Here is an 18798-nt window from a genome sequence, read left to right as displayed (position 1 = left end):
TGCTTCCTATTTTCGGGCTGATATCCCACCCTTGTAGAGGCCGGTGTGGAAAGATTGGATTTGCCAAGCTAAATCCTTAGCAGCAGCCAAGATAAAAAGTGACGCACTTATTAAAAGACCCCCCACAGACTTCCAGGGCCATGTATTATCAGTAGAATAATAAAGAAATAGCATTAAATCTAAATAGGACCTCACTAGTGGGTCCTAGAGCTGCTGTAAATCACTATATCGAGGATTTAGGAATCAAAACACCACAAACTATCCTAAGGTCATTATTTAAAGTAAATCTTTATCCCCACAGACACTTCATTAGTCCCTGCGGATAGATTATTGGAACATTATAGAGAGAATAAGGATGGGTAGTTTCAAGGCCAGTCCATAAACAACCCTGCATCCTGCTTTGCAAATAGATCACCCGCGCCTAAAATCCTCCTCATTAGAAGCAGTGGAATAAACAACTGTTCTAACATGGCCCCTGGTTCAGGTCACACTAATTAACCAGCACCATCGAGCGACAATTCCCTCATTATCCGTCCTCTCATCTGATCGCACATAGGCCGTCAAGACAGCTAACGATCAACCGACTAATTAATCAGCTGATGAGGTGCAAGTGAAGCTCCGGGTTCCCTCTTCATTTGCCAGACGCATGGGAGCTAATTAGTTCAATTATTAATGCATCTAATTAAATAGTTTGTCTGGGTGAGCATGGTGTAAGTCTGCGGTGATAAATGGGTTCTTCTCCTGCATTACACCCCTCTTGTCCTTCATTTTGACGTGCTTTAAACTGCAGAGCAATGCTAAACATTACAGCTCTTCACAGGCCCGGACCCCATTAGGCTAATTGCGCTGAAAGCAGTCTGTGGCTGACATTAAAGGTGAGCTGTGGTTTGGGCTCTAATTAGCAGTCTGTGAGAATAGGAAGCCTTTTTCTTTTTTTATCTGGGGCCATCTGCTGCGGTTCGCCTCGCCGTCATGTCCTCTGTGTGAAAAGGGCAGAGACAAATTTAGGCGGTGTTTTTTTGTGGAAGGGCAGATATAATACCAGGAGAAGCCATTTCATACAGATGCATTTAGATGAGTGGATACAAGAAAAAACCAGCTGCAGTTTGTAGGCTTTAAGGTTTCGAATCTGAAACCACAGAGCTCCTGCTTATATTTTCCATCTTTAACTCATTCAGTCTCTCTTTTAAACATTTCAACCAGAGTTGGTGATTTTGGAACACTAACAAAGAAATTTTAGATTAGTTATTTAGACTGAATAAAGTTTAACAATAATATCAAATAACTGTTGTCTGACTTGAGTCTGGTGACTTTAAGGGGGACATATTCATTGTATGTTTTTTTACAATAATGATTTAAATTAACTGGCCAACTCTATGCGGGTTTTATACATTACCCACATTAAAACGTGTCATAGCTAAGCGTTGGAAAAGGGACGAACATGACCGCCATGGTGTCATGTTTCCTACTGCAGAGTCATCTGTCCCGGGAATGAATGCCTATTGTAACCTTTCCCACCAAAAGACAAAAAACAGATGTTAGTAGGCTTTTTTTTGTCCACTGGGGCTATGGTGAACATTTTACCTGTTTAACATCAGCATGTTAGGTCAAAGTGTGCACGTGCAGAGCTGTGGCTGCAGGAGTTTTGTTCCCCGACAATTGAGGAAACTCAATCATCTGCTTGGAACAATGTGATATGGCCAAAAGCTCAAGAACAAGTGAGTAAGAAGACCCTGGGATGAGAAGGGTCAATAATTAAGTGGCAAGCTCAAATTCTGTCAGTTAATTGACAGGAAGCAAGTGTCACTTAAAGGGGCCCTAATACGCTTTTTGGGCTTTTCCCTTTCCTGTAGTGTTTTATATAGGTTTTTAATGCATGTAAATGGTCTGCAAAGGCTAAAATCCCTGCTTAAATCACCTACAGTGGACTCCTTTGTTTACTTACGGAACATATTGGTATTTTTGGGGTATTTTTCCAGATCCTCCATATTTCAGACCACCGATACTTTGGCCTCCTAATGACATCATTATGTAACACTTGTGCTTCTATTGGCTAACGCCCCAACACATTGTAGGTGAAAGGCTAAGGGGCGGGACATCTCTAAGCAGTTGACCAATCACACTAGAGCCGGCCAGCCAACCAATCAGAGCAGACTGGGCTGGGAATGCATCCTTTTAAAAGGAGATAAACAAGGCCTCGTAGCATCCAAAGGAGAAGGAGCGAACACAGAGGATGAAACTGTTTTTATTTAGTTCTACCAGCGAGGTTTGTCTGATTGAGATAAATCGGCACCTGAACTCCCAAGAGGTCGGTCCACCGGGGAGAAGATAATTTGTTCTCAGCCTGGGAAAATCTGGTGTGGAAAGCAAAGTGTTGACATGCTGGTGCGGTGCCTTTAAGCAATCATGTTTTCTGCTGAACCAGAGCAGCTTCTTTGTGGTTGTAATGAGCATTTGGGAAGGTGAGAACGATGTGTATTGTGTCATCAGACAACTAAAGGAAGGTTCTTTAATTACAGAGTCGCTCGACAAAAACTCTAGTCATTAAAGGTGTGATTATTTCTGTTATTTCTTTCATATCTGTATGCAGGTTTTTCCCAAAAAACTTACCAAAACCTGCCTGGACTGCCTGTTGATTTGTGTTTGAATGCATTGAACTAAATAACTTGTCAATAACATGTTTGCATTTATTTTGTAACTCTTTCCACAGCAGGGAAATTAACTGTGTTACAAAACAATACCTTTGGGACCGTTCAGGCATATTAAATAGAAGGCGCCATCACACATGTGCTCAAGTCACATAATAGTCTGGTATAAAATTGGTAGCATTATGATGGCAAGCTATAAAAAACAAGTTTAACAAGTGGTCAAACAATTACAATTACAATCAAGTAAAAACTCGAGAAGTGTTCCTACTGAAACAAACTGTATGTTTTATCTTATAATTTCAAAGAAAATGTAATTTCAACACTATATCCTGTATGTTTTTTTTCGAGGTGACATCTTTTTTCCTTCCATATACTGTGTGTCACGCTGCATGACTGCACACAGTGATTGCTTGCCGGATGAAATATGCTGCATCTGAAGAGTTTGTTTCTACTCCCTGAAAAATGAGATGCATCTTGGGTTAAAAGAAGAAAACAAGCTCAATTCAAACTTCAGTTTAGTGAGTGTCCTGAGCAAGTTCTTCGCTAAGTAACATCTGGATCATCTGGTTTATGTTCACATTGATTGAATGTAAAGCACCTTTTCTTAAAGGAATCATATGTAATCTCTTTCATATGTTTTATGAATTTTTTGGGGGTCTGCTTAGAGCCATTCAGTGTCCTGTTACGCTAAATGTGATGTCCTGCTGTCTGTGCACTGCATACTGCTTGGTAAGATGTCGGTATCTTCTTGCAGTGACGCTGCCAAAACTCTGCAAATGAAGTGAATCTGATGGAGAGCTCGATGTCACAGCGATGCCCTCTAAAGCTCTTAGTGATGCTGAATCAGAGCAGCCCATTAAAATGCATGTGAATGCATCAGTTTAAGGGTCTTTGGCTTGTTAAAGGGTCCATATTATGCTATTTGGGGGGTTTCCCTTTCCTGTAGTGAGATATATAGGTTTTTGTGCATGTGAGGTCCCTTACACACCAAGCCGATTTCGGCCGTCGATAGATGTCAGGCCGTCGATGAGCGTCCTGTCGCCCTACTCAGATTGGTGTGTCTTGGTGTGTCCCGCCCCGTCGTGTCTTTTCGGCCGTGCCGACACCTTCCGCCGCAGATTCGACATGTTGAATCGGGAGGCTAAAGACCGTCGGCCAAAGGAATCACTCTGATTGGCTGTTCAGCTTAGCGAATCAGTGCATGAGAAGCGAAACGGAAGTGAGGGACCCAAACAAACTATTAAGAAGGCAAATCTGAGATTTCATTTAACTCCAGCTCTCGACACAGGTTCGGGAAAGCCCCGTGAGCTTCTCGCTGTAGAGTGAATATGGAACGCTCATGCTATTTGTTGTTTGTTTATATCACGCAGTCTGTTCTTCTTCTCTCGGTTATCACGCAGTCTGTCTTCCGGTTGTTGCCTCTTTTGAATGACGAATACACACTACCGCCGCCTGCTGGTAAGGAGAGTTATTGCCACTCACGCATGCGCAGTTCGTACTGCAACTTGGCCGTTGACTGAAGTCTTTGCGGTGTGTTCCAGTGCGACAAATGGCCAAGACGCAGGAGACGTGAGGAGACGTGTTCTTTGGTGTCAGTTTAAATGGTCTGCAAAGGCTACAGGCAGTATGAGAAAAATAAAGCCCTTTTTGAACATTAAAGAATATAACCATGTCGGAGTAGAGTCACAAAATACAAATATGAACCTGAAAATTAGCCTTATATATGTCCTCTTTAAATTGAAAGCTGCAGGGTTGTAAAAGAGCAGATAATCATCAAGAAAAAGCATTATCGATCCACACTAGGTATCATTACTCCATTATGTTTTAATATCTTCTAAATATTGTTCATAATTAACTCATCTATCTATCCTATGTTAATTGGGTCATGGAGGCCTCAGGAGGAGCCTCTCTGGGGTCCCATGGTAGAAAAAAATACGTTATGTGTAAATCTGTTCAAACAGATTAGTTAACCGTGCTCTTCAATTCCTTTTTCATTTCGTTTTATCAACTGCTACCTTTTATATATCAGAATGTAAATGTAATGTATCTCATGAAATAGCGACCTATTTTATTAAATACAACCTAGATATAGACAGAGTCAGTTTTCTTTATCATCTTGTCTGTTGATATTAATGATGGCGGTTGTAGCAAAAGGTTCAAATAGAAATCGGTAAAATCATACTCATGTTTCCCCGAGGTGGCATTTTGTTTAGCAGCAGCTGCCTCTGTATGAATGAAGGTGTGTGATTGGTTGACTTGTATTTGTAAAAGTGTGTTGAGGTGTCGCCACAACTGTAATGCTAATTAAAGGAATATTAGATTTAGCAAAACTCACTTCCGACATTCAGAAAACACCATGTTACACTACAGGGACACAACGGCATGCTGACTGCAGTGGGGTTTGAACCTGTGACCCCCTGGTCCGAACATCAACGCACACGCACAACCCACTGCACCACACGTCCTTCTTCGTTGGATGAGTCACCTCATCCAGAAATGAAGTCGATCATCATTTCAGGGTGTTTATTTCTGTAGTTTCTTTTCATTACAACACTTTCCATTAGCATCTGTTGTTGAGTTGCCTGAGAATGAGGTTAACTGTAAAACCACAGGTGTTGATGATTATCACACTTTTTAACACTGGAAACATTCTCGTCCAATAGGATTAGAGTCAGGATAGGATACACGTCATTTGATATTTTGATTAGGAAATGAAATGTAATGACATTAACTTTGTTGTTTCTTATAAAAGTAGATAGTAAACGATGTATTTAAAAACAATCAATGATCAACTTGAACCACTGTTTAATTTAACAGCTGCAAAAAGGGGATGTTGAACGCTGTCTTTAAATTATAAATTCTGTTTTGTTTCTTTGTTTCTTTTTTTGGTTTTGTTTTTGTTTTGTTTGTCTACCCTCCCTCCCAAATGTAAAGCGTCTATGGGTTCAAGAAAAGCGCTATAGAAATATAATTTATTATTATTATTATTATAAAATGCTCTGCTATTTTAAAGTAAGATAACAAAGAACGGCTTGTCTAAAAGGTTTCTGCTCTAACCTGGATCGACGAAATAAAGGTGAACAGCTTTAACCACTGTGTATTTTAGCAGCTGCAGAAAGAGCGCCATGTTTCAAGAAAATGTACCCTCTATTAGCCTCTGTCGATTAGAGTTTAAGCAACGTTTTAGTTTTCCTGTTCTTAACGTGGATCCATTTCATTTGGAGTGTTTGGACGCCGTCCAATGGGCTGTCAGTCTGCCGGAGCAGCAGAGTTTGGGATTGCAGTGGGGATGTGCTCACCAGCTGTGAGATTAAGGGGAACTGATCGATGGCCTTTCTGATTGGCTCTCTCCGTGTCCCAGCAGCACCCAATCCCCTCGGTTCAGAAGCTTTTCCTCAGTCCAGCCAAAAGCAATTCTTCCTCCACGCAGGAGCCAAATAAGATCGCTGACCTGAAGCTACGAGGCCTCGCTGTGAGCTCCAGTCTCCATCCATCTCCTCGTCTCTGTGACAAGAGACAGACAGGAGGGAAAGCAAAGGGGAGGAAGATGAAGAGATGGGAATGGAAGATGAAGAGATGGAAATGGAAGATGAAGAGATGGAAATGGGAGTTTTTGCAAAGAGCATTTTGCAGACATTGTAGAATAAGTGGTTTTTCTCCTAGTAAAAGTAACTAATATACTAGAGTTAAAAATACTCCCCCACAAGTACTTCTTAGTTCAAAAGGTTGCTACAGTTAAAGCAAAGTGTACTTAAAGTGTCAATACTACAATTATTCATTTAAAAAAGAAGAAGCCACTTAATTAACCCCACTAGATGAAATTCAGTTGTTGACTGTTAGTATACATACACACATTACAAATACACACATGCACAGGACCTATAAACACGTTGGGAATGCACAAGCATGTTTTTATGAGGCGTTATGAGCTGCCATGTTTAACGGCGTCAGGGAGCAGTTTGGGGTTCAGTGCCTTGCTCAAGAATGCCTTGACAGTGCCCAGGAGGTTAGCTTAGTGTGTAGGGACTTGGCTTGGGAAATGAAGGGTTGCTACTGTAGTTCAAGTTCCGATTGGACCAATAAAATACGGAGGTGTCCTTGAGCAAGACATTTAACCCCCAGCTGCTCCCTAAACCTGGCCCTCTTCGCTCTGACACCTCTATATACATACATCTGTGTGTTGGTACATTTCTGTATAGCTCCTGTGCATGTGTGTATTTGTAATGTGTGTGTGTACACACTAACAGGCCTGAACGTGACTTTAAAGGTGGGGTATGTCATTTATTTCAGAAACACTTTTTGTTATTCCATGGAATGCTCTTAACATCCTGATAGCAATGAATATCTGAAGTGCTTTGACAAAAAATACATTAAAAAATGTCATCTGTGGAAGCCGTAGCGCTTTAAAAAGCACGACCAGTCATTTGAGCCGGCCCGGCTAAAATAGCTGGATGGCCTACCTGCCTGTCAGACTTCCATCTGTGCACAAACTTATCTTGTGTCTGAAGGAAGTGGCAGATCTTTTTCCGGTTGTGTATTTTCAAATTCTAGCGCACTCGAGCTGGTTTCTCCAAAATTACATACCCTACCTTTAAGTAACAACCCTCTGCAGGCTGAGCCCCTTGATTACATAAAAAATAATACAAAAGAAACAAGGAGAATATATACATAGTTTTCTACATACACACTTTTGATCCACACGTAAATGCAAAATGTTGTTTTATTTTAACGTTTTTAATTTCATTAATAAAACGCTCCTGGAGCTTTGTCTACCAGATCTCCCTTTTTAAGAATTCCCTGATTAAATTAAGGTTAAATAGAAAGAGATGAAAGCCATGTTTTCCCATACATACAGTATTACGTAGTCAAAAAAGTCAAAGTGGGAAACATGATGAAGACAAATGCCTGCATGGAGGTCAAGGAGGTCCATGAATAGTAAGACATAAAGAACCGTGATTTCACATTTCTAAAGTTATTGCTCATTGTGAGTGCTATTTCTAATTGTAATTGATTCAGTGTGTAATGGGTCAGTTCCCAGGAGCAGGAAATCATTAAACACACAGGGGGGGGGGGAGCTTCTTTTTATGATGTTTGGTGGTGCCATCTTGTGGATACTTTGGGAACATTTCCATTGGATGGAGGTCATGTTTCAGTTTAATAATGGTTCATTTCTCACTCCTCCAGCTATCTATAGCAGCGACACACAGGAAATTCCTCTCTCCTTCCCGGAGGCTTTAGAGGATGCCTCCCTGACGGTCATTTAATTAAAGTTGAACTCAAAGTGAAGAACTGAAACAGACCTCTTATTAATCAATGTTTAGCTTTAATTTCCTCTGGAACAGCTGATGTTTTTACAGTATTTACAAAAGGAACATTCGTCTGCAAAACACTGCAAACGCGGAGGTATTTTTCTCGATGGGTGGCAAACATTTCTTTTGTGTTACAGCATCATGGTGAAATAAACAGATTTAGGAAGAATAACAGAAAAGCATTAAGAGAGTTGGCCCTTAATTGGTGTTTGTGAAAAGTATCTTATTATACAGCTTGAAATGTGTGGGTTCACATCAATATAGTCCAATACTTTGATCCTGGGAGAACATCAAATAAATACAATAATGCTCAAATGTACTACTAATATATACACAATACATCCAATCACATACGCTTTGTAAATGATATGGCATACTGCAATATAACAGAGAAAGTGACAGAGAGAGAGTATTATATTTTAAACTAAACAGACCATAAATAAACACTATGGTTTTTAAAGAGTAGCATTACAATGAATATACACTGAACAAAAATATAAACGCAATACTTTTGTTTTTGCTCCCATTTTTCATGAGATGAACTCAAAGATCTAAAACATTTTCTACATACACAAAATAACCATTTCTCTCAAATGTTGTTCACAAATCTGAAAAAATCTGTGATAGTGAGCACTTCTCCTTTGCCGAGATAATCCATCCCACCTCACAGGTGTGGCATATCAAGATGCTGATTAAACATTATGATTATTGCACGAAAACCAGTCAGTATCTGGTGTGAGGGTTAGGATTAGGGTTAGGGTTAGGGTTAGGATTAGGATTAGGGTTAGGGTAATGTTGTGAATCGGGTGGCCCATGGTGGTGGTGGGGTTATGGTATGGGCAGGCGTATGTTATGGACGANGGCCACTCGATTCACAACATTACCCTAACCCTAACCCTCACACCAGATACTGACTGGTTTTCGGACCCCCCCAGACCCCCCCAATAAAGCAAAACTGCACGTTTCAGAGTGGCCTTTTATTGTGGCCAGCCTAAGGCACACCTGTGCAATAATCATGCTGTCTAATCAGCATCTTGATATGCCACACCTGTGAGGTGGGATGGATTATCTCGGCAAAGGAGAAGTGCTCACTATCACAGATTTTTTTCAGATTTGTGAACAATATTTGAGAGAAATGGTTATTTTGTGTATGTAGAAAATGTTTTAGATCTTTGAGTTCATCTCATTAAAAATGGGAGCAAAAACAAAAGTGTTGCGTTTATATTTTTGTTCAGTGTAATTATAAGATGATGTGAAACTGCTGCACAAAAACACAGAACTGAAGCCAAAGTTGCAACGCAGAATATATAGGAGTTAAACAATAAATGTACTTTTGCTTTTACCGATGTATGAGATGCTTAAATGACAAGAAAAGTAACACAGATCTGTTGTGATGAACTATTGAAAATTGGAAAAAAATGGCTTGAAATGCATAATTGTCTTTCCTAATTAAGATGAATTAGGTTGGTTAGAAGCAAAAATATCAAACACACATTAATACATGGCTTGGATGAATACTCAATGCTGATTGGTCAATTTCGAACATGCTGTATTCTGCTCCTCTCTCTTCTCTAGAAGCCCTTTGCTAAAGAGGACCAGTGAACTGTGCAGCACACAGAGAGAAGTTAACGACCACGTTACCAAAAAAACAGAAATTCCTCAATCAGAAATCACGGTAAAAGGCTATTTCTAATATTTACTTTTTTATTCGTATAGCGCCCAAAGCTTTGGATTGAAGTAGGCTAAACTGCCCCCAGTGGAGAAAAAGAAAACAGTGCAAGAGGAAAGGAAGAGGTTAAAAAGACAGAGTGCTGTACATCAGGGAAATCAACAGTCAAGTAAACACTAACGGGAACAGCGAGGGAAGATCCCTCGGCCTTCTGTCGGGATCCTGCTCGCTGCACATTATCCCTTACATTACAGGTTTAAATATCCTAATTCTGGGAATTGAAAAGAAAAGTGGTTTAAAGGTCAAAGATGGGTTCGGGTAACAGTAAAACCGGAACATGTGTTGTCTGGGGATGCACAATGGATGAAAGGAATATAAAAAGGTTATAAAAAGTGTCAAAGGAACTTTAATTTCACGGGAAGACTTGGGGTAGAGGACTGTGAGAATTTGGTTAGGGGTATTGTCAAATATCTGGAACAAACTACCAGAAACCTGCAGGTCCGCTGCAAGTCTGACTACTTTTAAATCCAGGCTGGAGACTTTCTTTTTGCCGCTGCTTTTAATTGAAGAATTCAAATCTCACACTGCACTGTAACATTTATTCACGTACCTGTGTATTCATGTTTTATTAACTTTTCCTTTTAATGTTTCTAATGTGTTTTATACTCTTAATGTCTTTCATTTTTGTAAAGCACTTTGAATTGCCAGTACCACTTTACAATAAGACTACCTTATAAAGGTTTGTAATTAATTAATTAATTAGGTTGTGAACACTTTATAAATCATTAATACGCTTTTATAAGACATGAGATAAACAGGGCCACTGTGACCGGTTTGCTTGCCAAATAGTGAGCCCACATGTATCTGTGCTGCTAAACCTTATATTGGCTAACTAGCTTACTTCGTCTTCTTCATCAGTCAGCATCCTTGGTATCTGTTGCTCACTGAGTTGATTCTCGCTAAGTAGCCAATATGAGGCTTAGTCATCTTGCCAAATAGTGAGCCTGTGTTGATGAGTCAGAATTTTGAGATTTTGAGAAAAAAGACAGAATTTTGAGATTTTGAGAAAAAAGACAGAATTTTGAGATTCTGAGAAAAAAGACAGAATTTTGAGATTTTGAGAAAAAGCCAGAATTTTGAGATTTTGAGAAAAAAAGACAGAATTTTTAGAAAAGAGTCAGAATTTTGAGATTTTGAGAAAAAAAGAAAGAATTTCGAGATTTTGAGAAAAAGCCAGAATTTTGAGAAAAAAAGACATAATTTTGAGAAAAGAGTCCGAATTTTGAGATTTTGAGAAAAAAGACAGAATTTTGAGATTTTGAGAAAAAAGACAGAATTTTGAGATTTTGAGAAAAAAAGACAGAATTTTGAGAAAAGGGTCAGAATTTTGAGATTTTGAGAAAAAAGACAGAATTTTTAGATTTTGAGAAAAAAAGACAGAATTTTGAGATTTTGAGAAAAAAGACAGAATTTTGAGAAAAAACTCAGTATTTTGTACATGACAGGATGAATGATTACTTAGAATAACCGGTATTCGTCCATGTTGTGACTGTGTAACTCCCTCTCTTGGATATCAGCATGTGAAGGACACTGTTCAGGAACTAGTTGATGCTCTGTATGTGACGACTACTTCCATTCTGGAGAGGATCACAGATACATGGATCCTGAGATTGAAGCTCAAGCCGGTGACGAGTGATAATTGAACACCTTCCCTTTAACACGCCTCCTCACACACACCCTCCTTGCTTCCTCCCGCTCACACTGACTTCCTCCTCTTGCCGAACACGTTGTTGATGAGCTTGGCCATGGACTTGGAGCCGCTGTAGCGCCGCCGGTCGGCTCGGTACTTCAGGAGCTCCATCACCTGGCGGATGAGTTGTGTGAAGAGCGCGGAGATGTCCTGGTAGCTCTCGGCCGCGGACACCTCCTGGAAGTGGCAGCGATGCTCCTGAGCAAGGCAGCGGCCCTCCTCCTCACACACCTGCCGGGCGTGACACAAGTCCTGCTTGTTCCCCACCAGACACACCGGGACCTCCACCTCCCTGCAGCACAGACATGGAGAAATGTTCAAGATTCAAAGCTTGTATTGTCATGTGTACATAGCTGCAGTGTAGATATGAAAATCTTAGGTCACACAGGCTCCTCCAACAGTGCAACACAATGAAACAGATAATAGTGCAAGTTAATACAATAAAATTGAATATAATAGAAATAGTGCAGGAAAGTCTACAAGTAATTGGAATATTGATATATAAGTTGCAAACAGATGAATGTTATGGATGTTCTTTCAAAAGTTCAGGTGTTTAACAGTCTTGTGGCATTTAGTTTCTATTTTCTTAATAGTAATCTTTACATTTTGTGGGGGAAACTTCTGTGTAGCAATGCAGGAGGAGTCACCGACTCAAAAGGAGACACGGGGAGAGCTGGAGCTTTGATGTCAAACACTGATGGGTTTATTTGGAGCTTCGGCCGGAGAATTCACAAAACAAGTCCAGAGTCAGAGGTTCTGACTCCACGGTAGAGTTGCCACGTCAATTCTGAAGAACTCTACCCCAGACCCATGTATTTAGCTAGTTCNGAGAGAATCATCAACATTGACCATAACAAGATAGAACCATAACACCTCTATCAGCTGACGCCAACAGGCAGGAACAGGGAGACAAAACACCGAGAGCACAGCAGCCAAGGTTACAGGTGCGTGTGCTCAGTCAGGACAGTAGGCCTATGAACTGATAAACTGGGTCAAAGTTATGGACCTTGGGAAATATTTCCCCAACAGTCGTATCAGTAGTAGTAGTAGCAGTAGTAGTAGTAGTAGTAGTAGTAGTAGTAGTAGTAGTAGTAGTAGTAGTAGTAGTAGTAGTAGTAGTAGTAGTAGTAGTAGTAGTATTAGTAGAAATATTTGGTGGTTCAAGACCCAGCATGCAGGGGCGCCGCCAGGGATTGTGGGCCCCATGAAAAGATATCACATTGGTTACTTAAACATTTTTTTCTTAATGTTCTAAAATGGTTTGGGCCCCTGTCAGTCACGGGCCCTTAGAATCGTCCGAACTTTGCCAGCATGACAAAGTGTNTTTTTCGTTTCGTATTTAGTTTATTTTGTAATTGGTACTTAGAATTCGGGAGACCCCCTTTTCAATGTCATATACACATTCACAATCTAAACTTCGCCTGAGACGTCCAAGGTCTTCATAAACCTCGTATTATTGGACTTGAAGAGGTAAAAATCAAGACCTGATTTCCGGCTGATACGGTAGTTCCCACCTCGGTTTAAAGTTCACAAGTACAACATTGTATATAATAAGTTATCATATCTAGTCCTTACATATCGAAGGAGAGTTTACTTCACCTTTCATCTTTATGATTTTCCGTCTTGCAAACGGGAAATGTTATCTGCCCATCTAACTAGTAGATCTTTCATAAAGGGAACTTAAAACCCGGGTAGGTATTTGTTATATCCATTTACGTCCAACTCAGGTATACCGGTTTACGTCCTTGTTCTTGGAGTCGATGTCCAGTTCGTTTCCGTTTCGAGAGTTACTGCCTAAGTAAGTCGCCGAAATTGTGTACAAGGACGTCTACACCTTGACTTTTCTGTCTGTTAGTAAATTAGAGAGATAATCCTTCCATACAACAAGTCCGTTTGTAGTGAACTTGTAAATTAGGTTAATTTAATACTTCTTCTGTGTTACTGAATTTGACGTATTCGAGACTATTTTATAGGTAACTTCGGTAAAGTGTACTGTCCTTAGTTTACGTGTAAGTCACACTTCCACCTACACAACCACGGGCAGTTTTTCACGATTCAGTTCGACAAAGTACCAAACAAATAAACAGTAAGAACATAAGCAGAAAAATTGAAGACAAAACCAAAACAAGTGCAGAGTAAAGTCAAGGAACTGAGGGGAATAGGATTTACAAATTAGAGGGTGCTGAGTAGTCGTTGGTCGGGCGGGGACTAACAAAAAGTGGGGGTCTTTTTATTTAGTTTCGACAGCAGTGTTTGTCATATGGTAAAGGCAAACATAATATATGCCAAAAGGCCCGGACTGGCCATCGGGAGGTTTCCCGATGGCCTGGCCTGCTAAGTGGCCTGCTGGCCTGAGGATTTTTTTTTTTTATGTATGTATTGTGAACGCAACGCTGCGCAAATGTGGATCTGACTCTACCTCACAGAGGGTGACTGGCTGTCTACATGATGTGGCCTGCCGACATGGCCACTTTCATACAGATCATACACTAATGCCCTCGATTGGTCTCTGTGTGTCATTCAAGCTCGGGAGGGTGTGTATGTGTGGCGCGAGCGAGCGAGAGAGAAAGCGCGCGCACCGGTTACGTGTATGCAGTTGTTAGCATCTGGTGCTAGCTAGCTGCGCTAACGGATATAATGAGCTGTCAACAAGGTGGAGGAGAGTCGTCTCCTGTCAGACTGAGAGACTGATAACTACAGCTCAGGTGAGGTAAAGGACTCTGAGTGTTTAGATAGTTAACTTAGTCTAAGTTCTCTGTGGGTCTCAAACGGTTTGGTCCCCATTTATGTAAACACATATTTCCATTTGAAGGGGGAGTGATTAGTAAAATATAGATGAATAATAAAAAAAAATGTTAACTAGGTGAAACAAGGTAAGATCAACTTTAAAAATGTGTTGAGAGCTAAAACTAGTCTTTGCTGCTGCCTCAAAGAGGAGCAGGGGGGAGAGGGGGGAGACCGGTGGCTGGTTCAGGAGCCCAGACACACTCACAACTATAAATGAACCAAAAACAAATAAATAAACAAGTTTCAATGTTTTTTCATATTGGATATGGTATGTTATTGGTTATGGCCATGTTCTTATGATTTTATGATTATTTAAATGTATACAGTTCGGTTTCATATGGGTGTAGTCTCTTTATTTCCCCCTCAAAGTGCACCAGATTGATGCATTTAAATCCAACGTTTAAAAAAAAAAAATCTTACCGGGGGAGTGTGCCCCCGGACCCCCCTAGAGGATTTGAGGTCCACCCCCACTTAAAATATGTTCACATGGATAGGTTCCTAAATAGATTTGCAATTTTTTTAAAATAGTAACCCATGTTGATTCTGGGGTAGTAGATTTAAAGTTTAGGGCTATCACTATGGGCAGCAACGCTGTAAATATTGACAAATAAATCCAGAAAAATGGCACAAAAGACAACTGGTAGTGGCCTGGCTGGGTGTATAATTCCCGGCCTGACTTATTGTCCCAGTCCGGCCCTGTCCTATCTGTTTATAAGTGCTCACCCCCTGTCTCATGTCTGTATATGCTTCCTGTCTCTGTGTTTTCCCTCATGTCTGATTATCTGATTCTGTTCACCTTTGTGTTTTCCCTCCCCAGCTGTGTCCTTTCTTCTTGACTGGTCTTGTATTTATTTAAGTTCTGGTATTCTGTTGGTGTGTGTGGGTTCTTTCAGTCTTTCACAAGGGAGAGAGAGGTCTGATTGTTGTTTTTGTCCATACAAGGGAGTGAGTACTGTTCTTGTTAGCCTTGAATTAAAGGTATTTCAGTTTAAAAAATGTGCCGTCCTGCAATTGGGTCCTACCTGCGCTGCTCAACCCTAACATTCTGTCTACTTCAAAGTAGAATACCCTCATTGTGCTTCTTCTCACCCTTTGCAGTTTTCCATGCGCGCCTCTCGGATCTGCAACAGGATGTTCTTGGCGTCGATGAAGGAGGAGCGGTCGCTGATGTTGTAAACCACCACGAAGCCATCGGCCCAATCCACCGGCTCCTCCAGGATGCACCTGGCCTCCGAGCTCTGCCAACAGAAACCACACTTTATTTTGGTACGTCTCTTTCATTCAGGGAAGTATGTATGTCTTTCTGTAAGGCCTGTTTTGACTGGGACAGATTCAACCAGAGAGAAACATAGATGAAGCTAATGTCGTTTACTTTTTGCCATTTCAGTGGAAACTAACTAACTATAGATCAACTATAGATAACTATAGATCCAAGAGGGAATTCTCACTGTGTCCCACTTTTTCCAGGGATAACTCTTAAGCCAAGGCAAGGCAAGTTTATTGATATAGCACCTTTCAACACAAGGCAATTCAAAGTGTTTTACAAAAATGAAAATGTTAAAATAGTGCCGCTGAAACACATTTTAAAATGGCATTTAAAAACAGTCATTAGAAATCTAATGGAATAAAATAAACATAAAACAAGCTAATACAGATATTGTGGGGGAAACTTCTGTAGCAATGGAGAGTCAGGACTCAGAGAGACACGAGGAGAGCTGGAGCTTTGATGGAAAACACTGACGGTTTATTTGGAGCTTCGGCCAGAGAATTGACGAGACTGGTGGTGTGTCACGAGATGACACAGCGGTTGCCTTGCCAAACCAATTCTGAAGAACTCTTCTGCAGCTCGAGGTTTTAACTAGTTCGGAGTGTAATAATCAACATTCTTTATCAGCGAGACTAAACAATTATGGACCCTGAATCTAACTAGAGCTCTCGTCCATAGAAAAGAATGTGTGCCAGGAAACCTACGTCCCTGAACAGTAAACTACCTCATGGCGGCTTGTGCTCGGTCATAGACTGGCAACAACAATGCCCCCAAGCTGCTCCTCCTTAAGAGAGATAGCAGCAATACCCAAGGCCGTAGACCTATGCCATGGGAAAGGAGACAGTGAGAGGAGAAAACGATTAACTGGGTCGAAGGTTGAATACCTAACCAAATAACAGATTTTTCTGATCACCTTAAAGGTGGGGTAGGTAAGTTTGAGAAACCGGCTCGAGATACACTTGTTGTTATATTCCATGGAATGCTCTTAACATCCCGATAGCAATGAATATCTGAAGTGCTTTGACAATAAATCCATTAAAAAAACGTCATCTCTGGAAGCTGTGGTACTGTAAAAAGCACGACCAATCATCTGAGCCGGCCCGGCTAAAATAACTGGATGGCCTACCTGCCTGTCAGCCTTCCATCTGTGCACAAACTTATCTCGTGCCCTCATTGGTCATGTGCGCGTTCGTGTGTGTTGGAGGAGGGGCTCTGTAAGGAAGTGGCAGATTCTTTCCGATTGTGTATTTTCAAATTCTAGCGCTCGAGCTGGTTTCTCCAAAATTACCTACCCTGCCTTTAAGTGTTGTTCACAATATTAATATTTTAATTCTTGTTCCTTTGGGTCCAAAACTATTTCACATGTAGGCTACATTTTATAATTTATGCCTGAATCGCTATGTTTTTATCGTTGTTAAAGGAGCTATTATTATTATTATTAATAATAATAAGGCAACACCAGAAACACGAATAAAACAGTTGTTTCCAAACATTTACACAAACATACATGCACACAACACAATTTAAAAAGTAATGTTCCAACTTTTTCCAGGACTATTTCTTAACTGATTTTTGATCAAACACTACCAACACGTACAGAGCGAGGATTGACCTTCGTCATGACCTCGAGGAGAAAAAAACTAAGTCGGAAGAACAAGAGGCCCGAGGATTTGTCTGAGCACTGTAAAAACTCACTTATCCCTTTCTCTTTATTGACTGTCATAAGGGCAGGACGTGGACTTAGTGTTTCTTATGAAAAGGCGTCTTTACCGTGAGTTTAACCGGTAAAAGACAATGACTGCCTCTTGTTCTGCTGAGCAAAGGGGTATTCCAATAAAAATACTGACTGTAGTGAAAAGGCCTCGGGGGTCTTTGGTGTTGCTTAAAGAAAAAAAAGTAGGTTATACGACTCTTTTCTTCAAAGAGACAGCCTTCGGCATACATCGCCTCGGGATACTCTCGTAAAGCTTTTGGAACTAAAGTGCTGTACGGATCAACACGCGGCTGCACGAAGGTAGATATCTGATCAGGAATCAGTCGAGGTCATTTTTTATGTGAAACTCTTGTAGCTCCAAAACAAAGACTTCATATTTTTTCACCTCGGATGAAACGGTTCAGAATTTACAACACTTGGGCTGTAAAAAGTATTCCAAACACAAAGAATAGATTAAATCAGTCAAAGTATTTCAAAGGTAGGAATTCTCTGGAGGGATAGATCCTCGTATTATTTCAGTTAAATCTAAAAAAATCGAAACAATAAACATTTTTGTGGGAACGTTAGCTAACATGCAGCTTAGCTAACGTTAGCCTAGCTCAAGTTGATCTGTATTTTAGCCCCACTAAAGGTAGACTACCTGACTCTGATCGATCGATTGTGATGAAGTGATTAGTGATGTCATAAACAGAAACAGTGGCTATAGCTATTTATCTCAATCTGCAAAGTAACTAATATCACAAATGATGCCATTGAATAAAAATAGAATGAACATATTGGCTTTCAAATGTTGTGGAGTAGAAGAAGAAACTATCATAAAATGGAAATACCCCAGTAAAAGAATCAACAGTTTTTTACTGTCATACTTGTGAGTGATATAATCATGAGTAAAACAAAAGGCTTAACCCTCCTGTTGTCTTCGGGTCAAATCTGACCAATTTACTACTTTCATCAATCACAACTTTTTTGTTTTACATTCGATTGCATTAAGGCTTTATGATATCCTTCACAGTAGACATTTGAACATATCAAATTGCTGATCACCACTTTCATTGCATTTTGGATGATTTAGTCAACTTTGTAACACCCATGGTGTTCCGCCATAAAGAAAAGGAATTAGTAACCATCCGGATCAGATAAAACACACACACACACTAGACACATTTCACGCTCTTATGTGCCCATCCCCCCATGTGAATCAAACCTGGCACACAAACACACACACACAGAACAATTTGAGACACATTTCACGCTCCTATGTGGGCCCATTCCCCCCATGTGAGATCAAAACTGGCACACACACACACACACCAGAAACAATTGGAGACATTTCCCGCTCTTATGTGCCCATCCCCCCACATGGATCACACCTGGCACACGCAATACATGTTCAGTGTCTATTCTTTGTATATTTACTGCAGTTTTTCATGTATACCAGTAGTCTGATACAATATGTACAGTTTGAACGGGTGTCAAATGAAATTTGGTGTTGATTAATGGTTTTTGTGTTAAAGGTGTGGTAGGTAAGTTTGAGAGACCGGCTCGAGATACACTTTTTGTTATACTCCATGGAATGCTCTTAACATCCCGATAGCAATGAATATCTGAAGTGCTTTGACAAAAAAATCCATTAAAAAAAAATCATCTGTGGAAG

The 18798-nt window shown here is 40.4% G+C and overlaps 1 protein-coding gene across 1 annotated transcript; it reads right to left on the bottom strand.

The window, feature by feature from the left end:
• Positions 1-11245: 11245 nt before the first annotated feature.
• Positions 11246-15437, bottom strand: rerglb (RERG/RAS-like b; the record flags this gene model as incomplete). The annotated part of the gene is made up of 2 exons (XM_010792959.1): positions 11246-11668; positions 15253-15437. Coding segments are annotated over 2 exons (471 nt in total), but the record flags the coding sequence as incomplete, so codon positions are not given.
• Between the last annotated feature and the right edge of the window lie 3361 nt (positions 15438-18798).

The sequence above is a fragment of the Notothenia coriiceps genome, unplaced genomic scaffold (genome assembly GCF_000735185.1).
Source record: "Notothenia coriiceps isolate Sejong01 unplaced genomic scaffold, NC01 NC01_scaffold00001892, whole genome shotgun sequence".
NCBI classification, from domain to species: Eukaryota; Metazoa; Chordata; class Actinopteri; order Perciformes; family Nototheniidae; genus Notothenia; species Notothenia coriiceps.
Note: the sequence above shows the minus strand (reverse complement) of the source record. Positions and strands in the feature narration are given on the sequence as shown.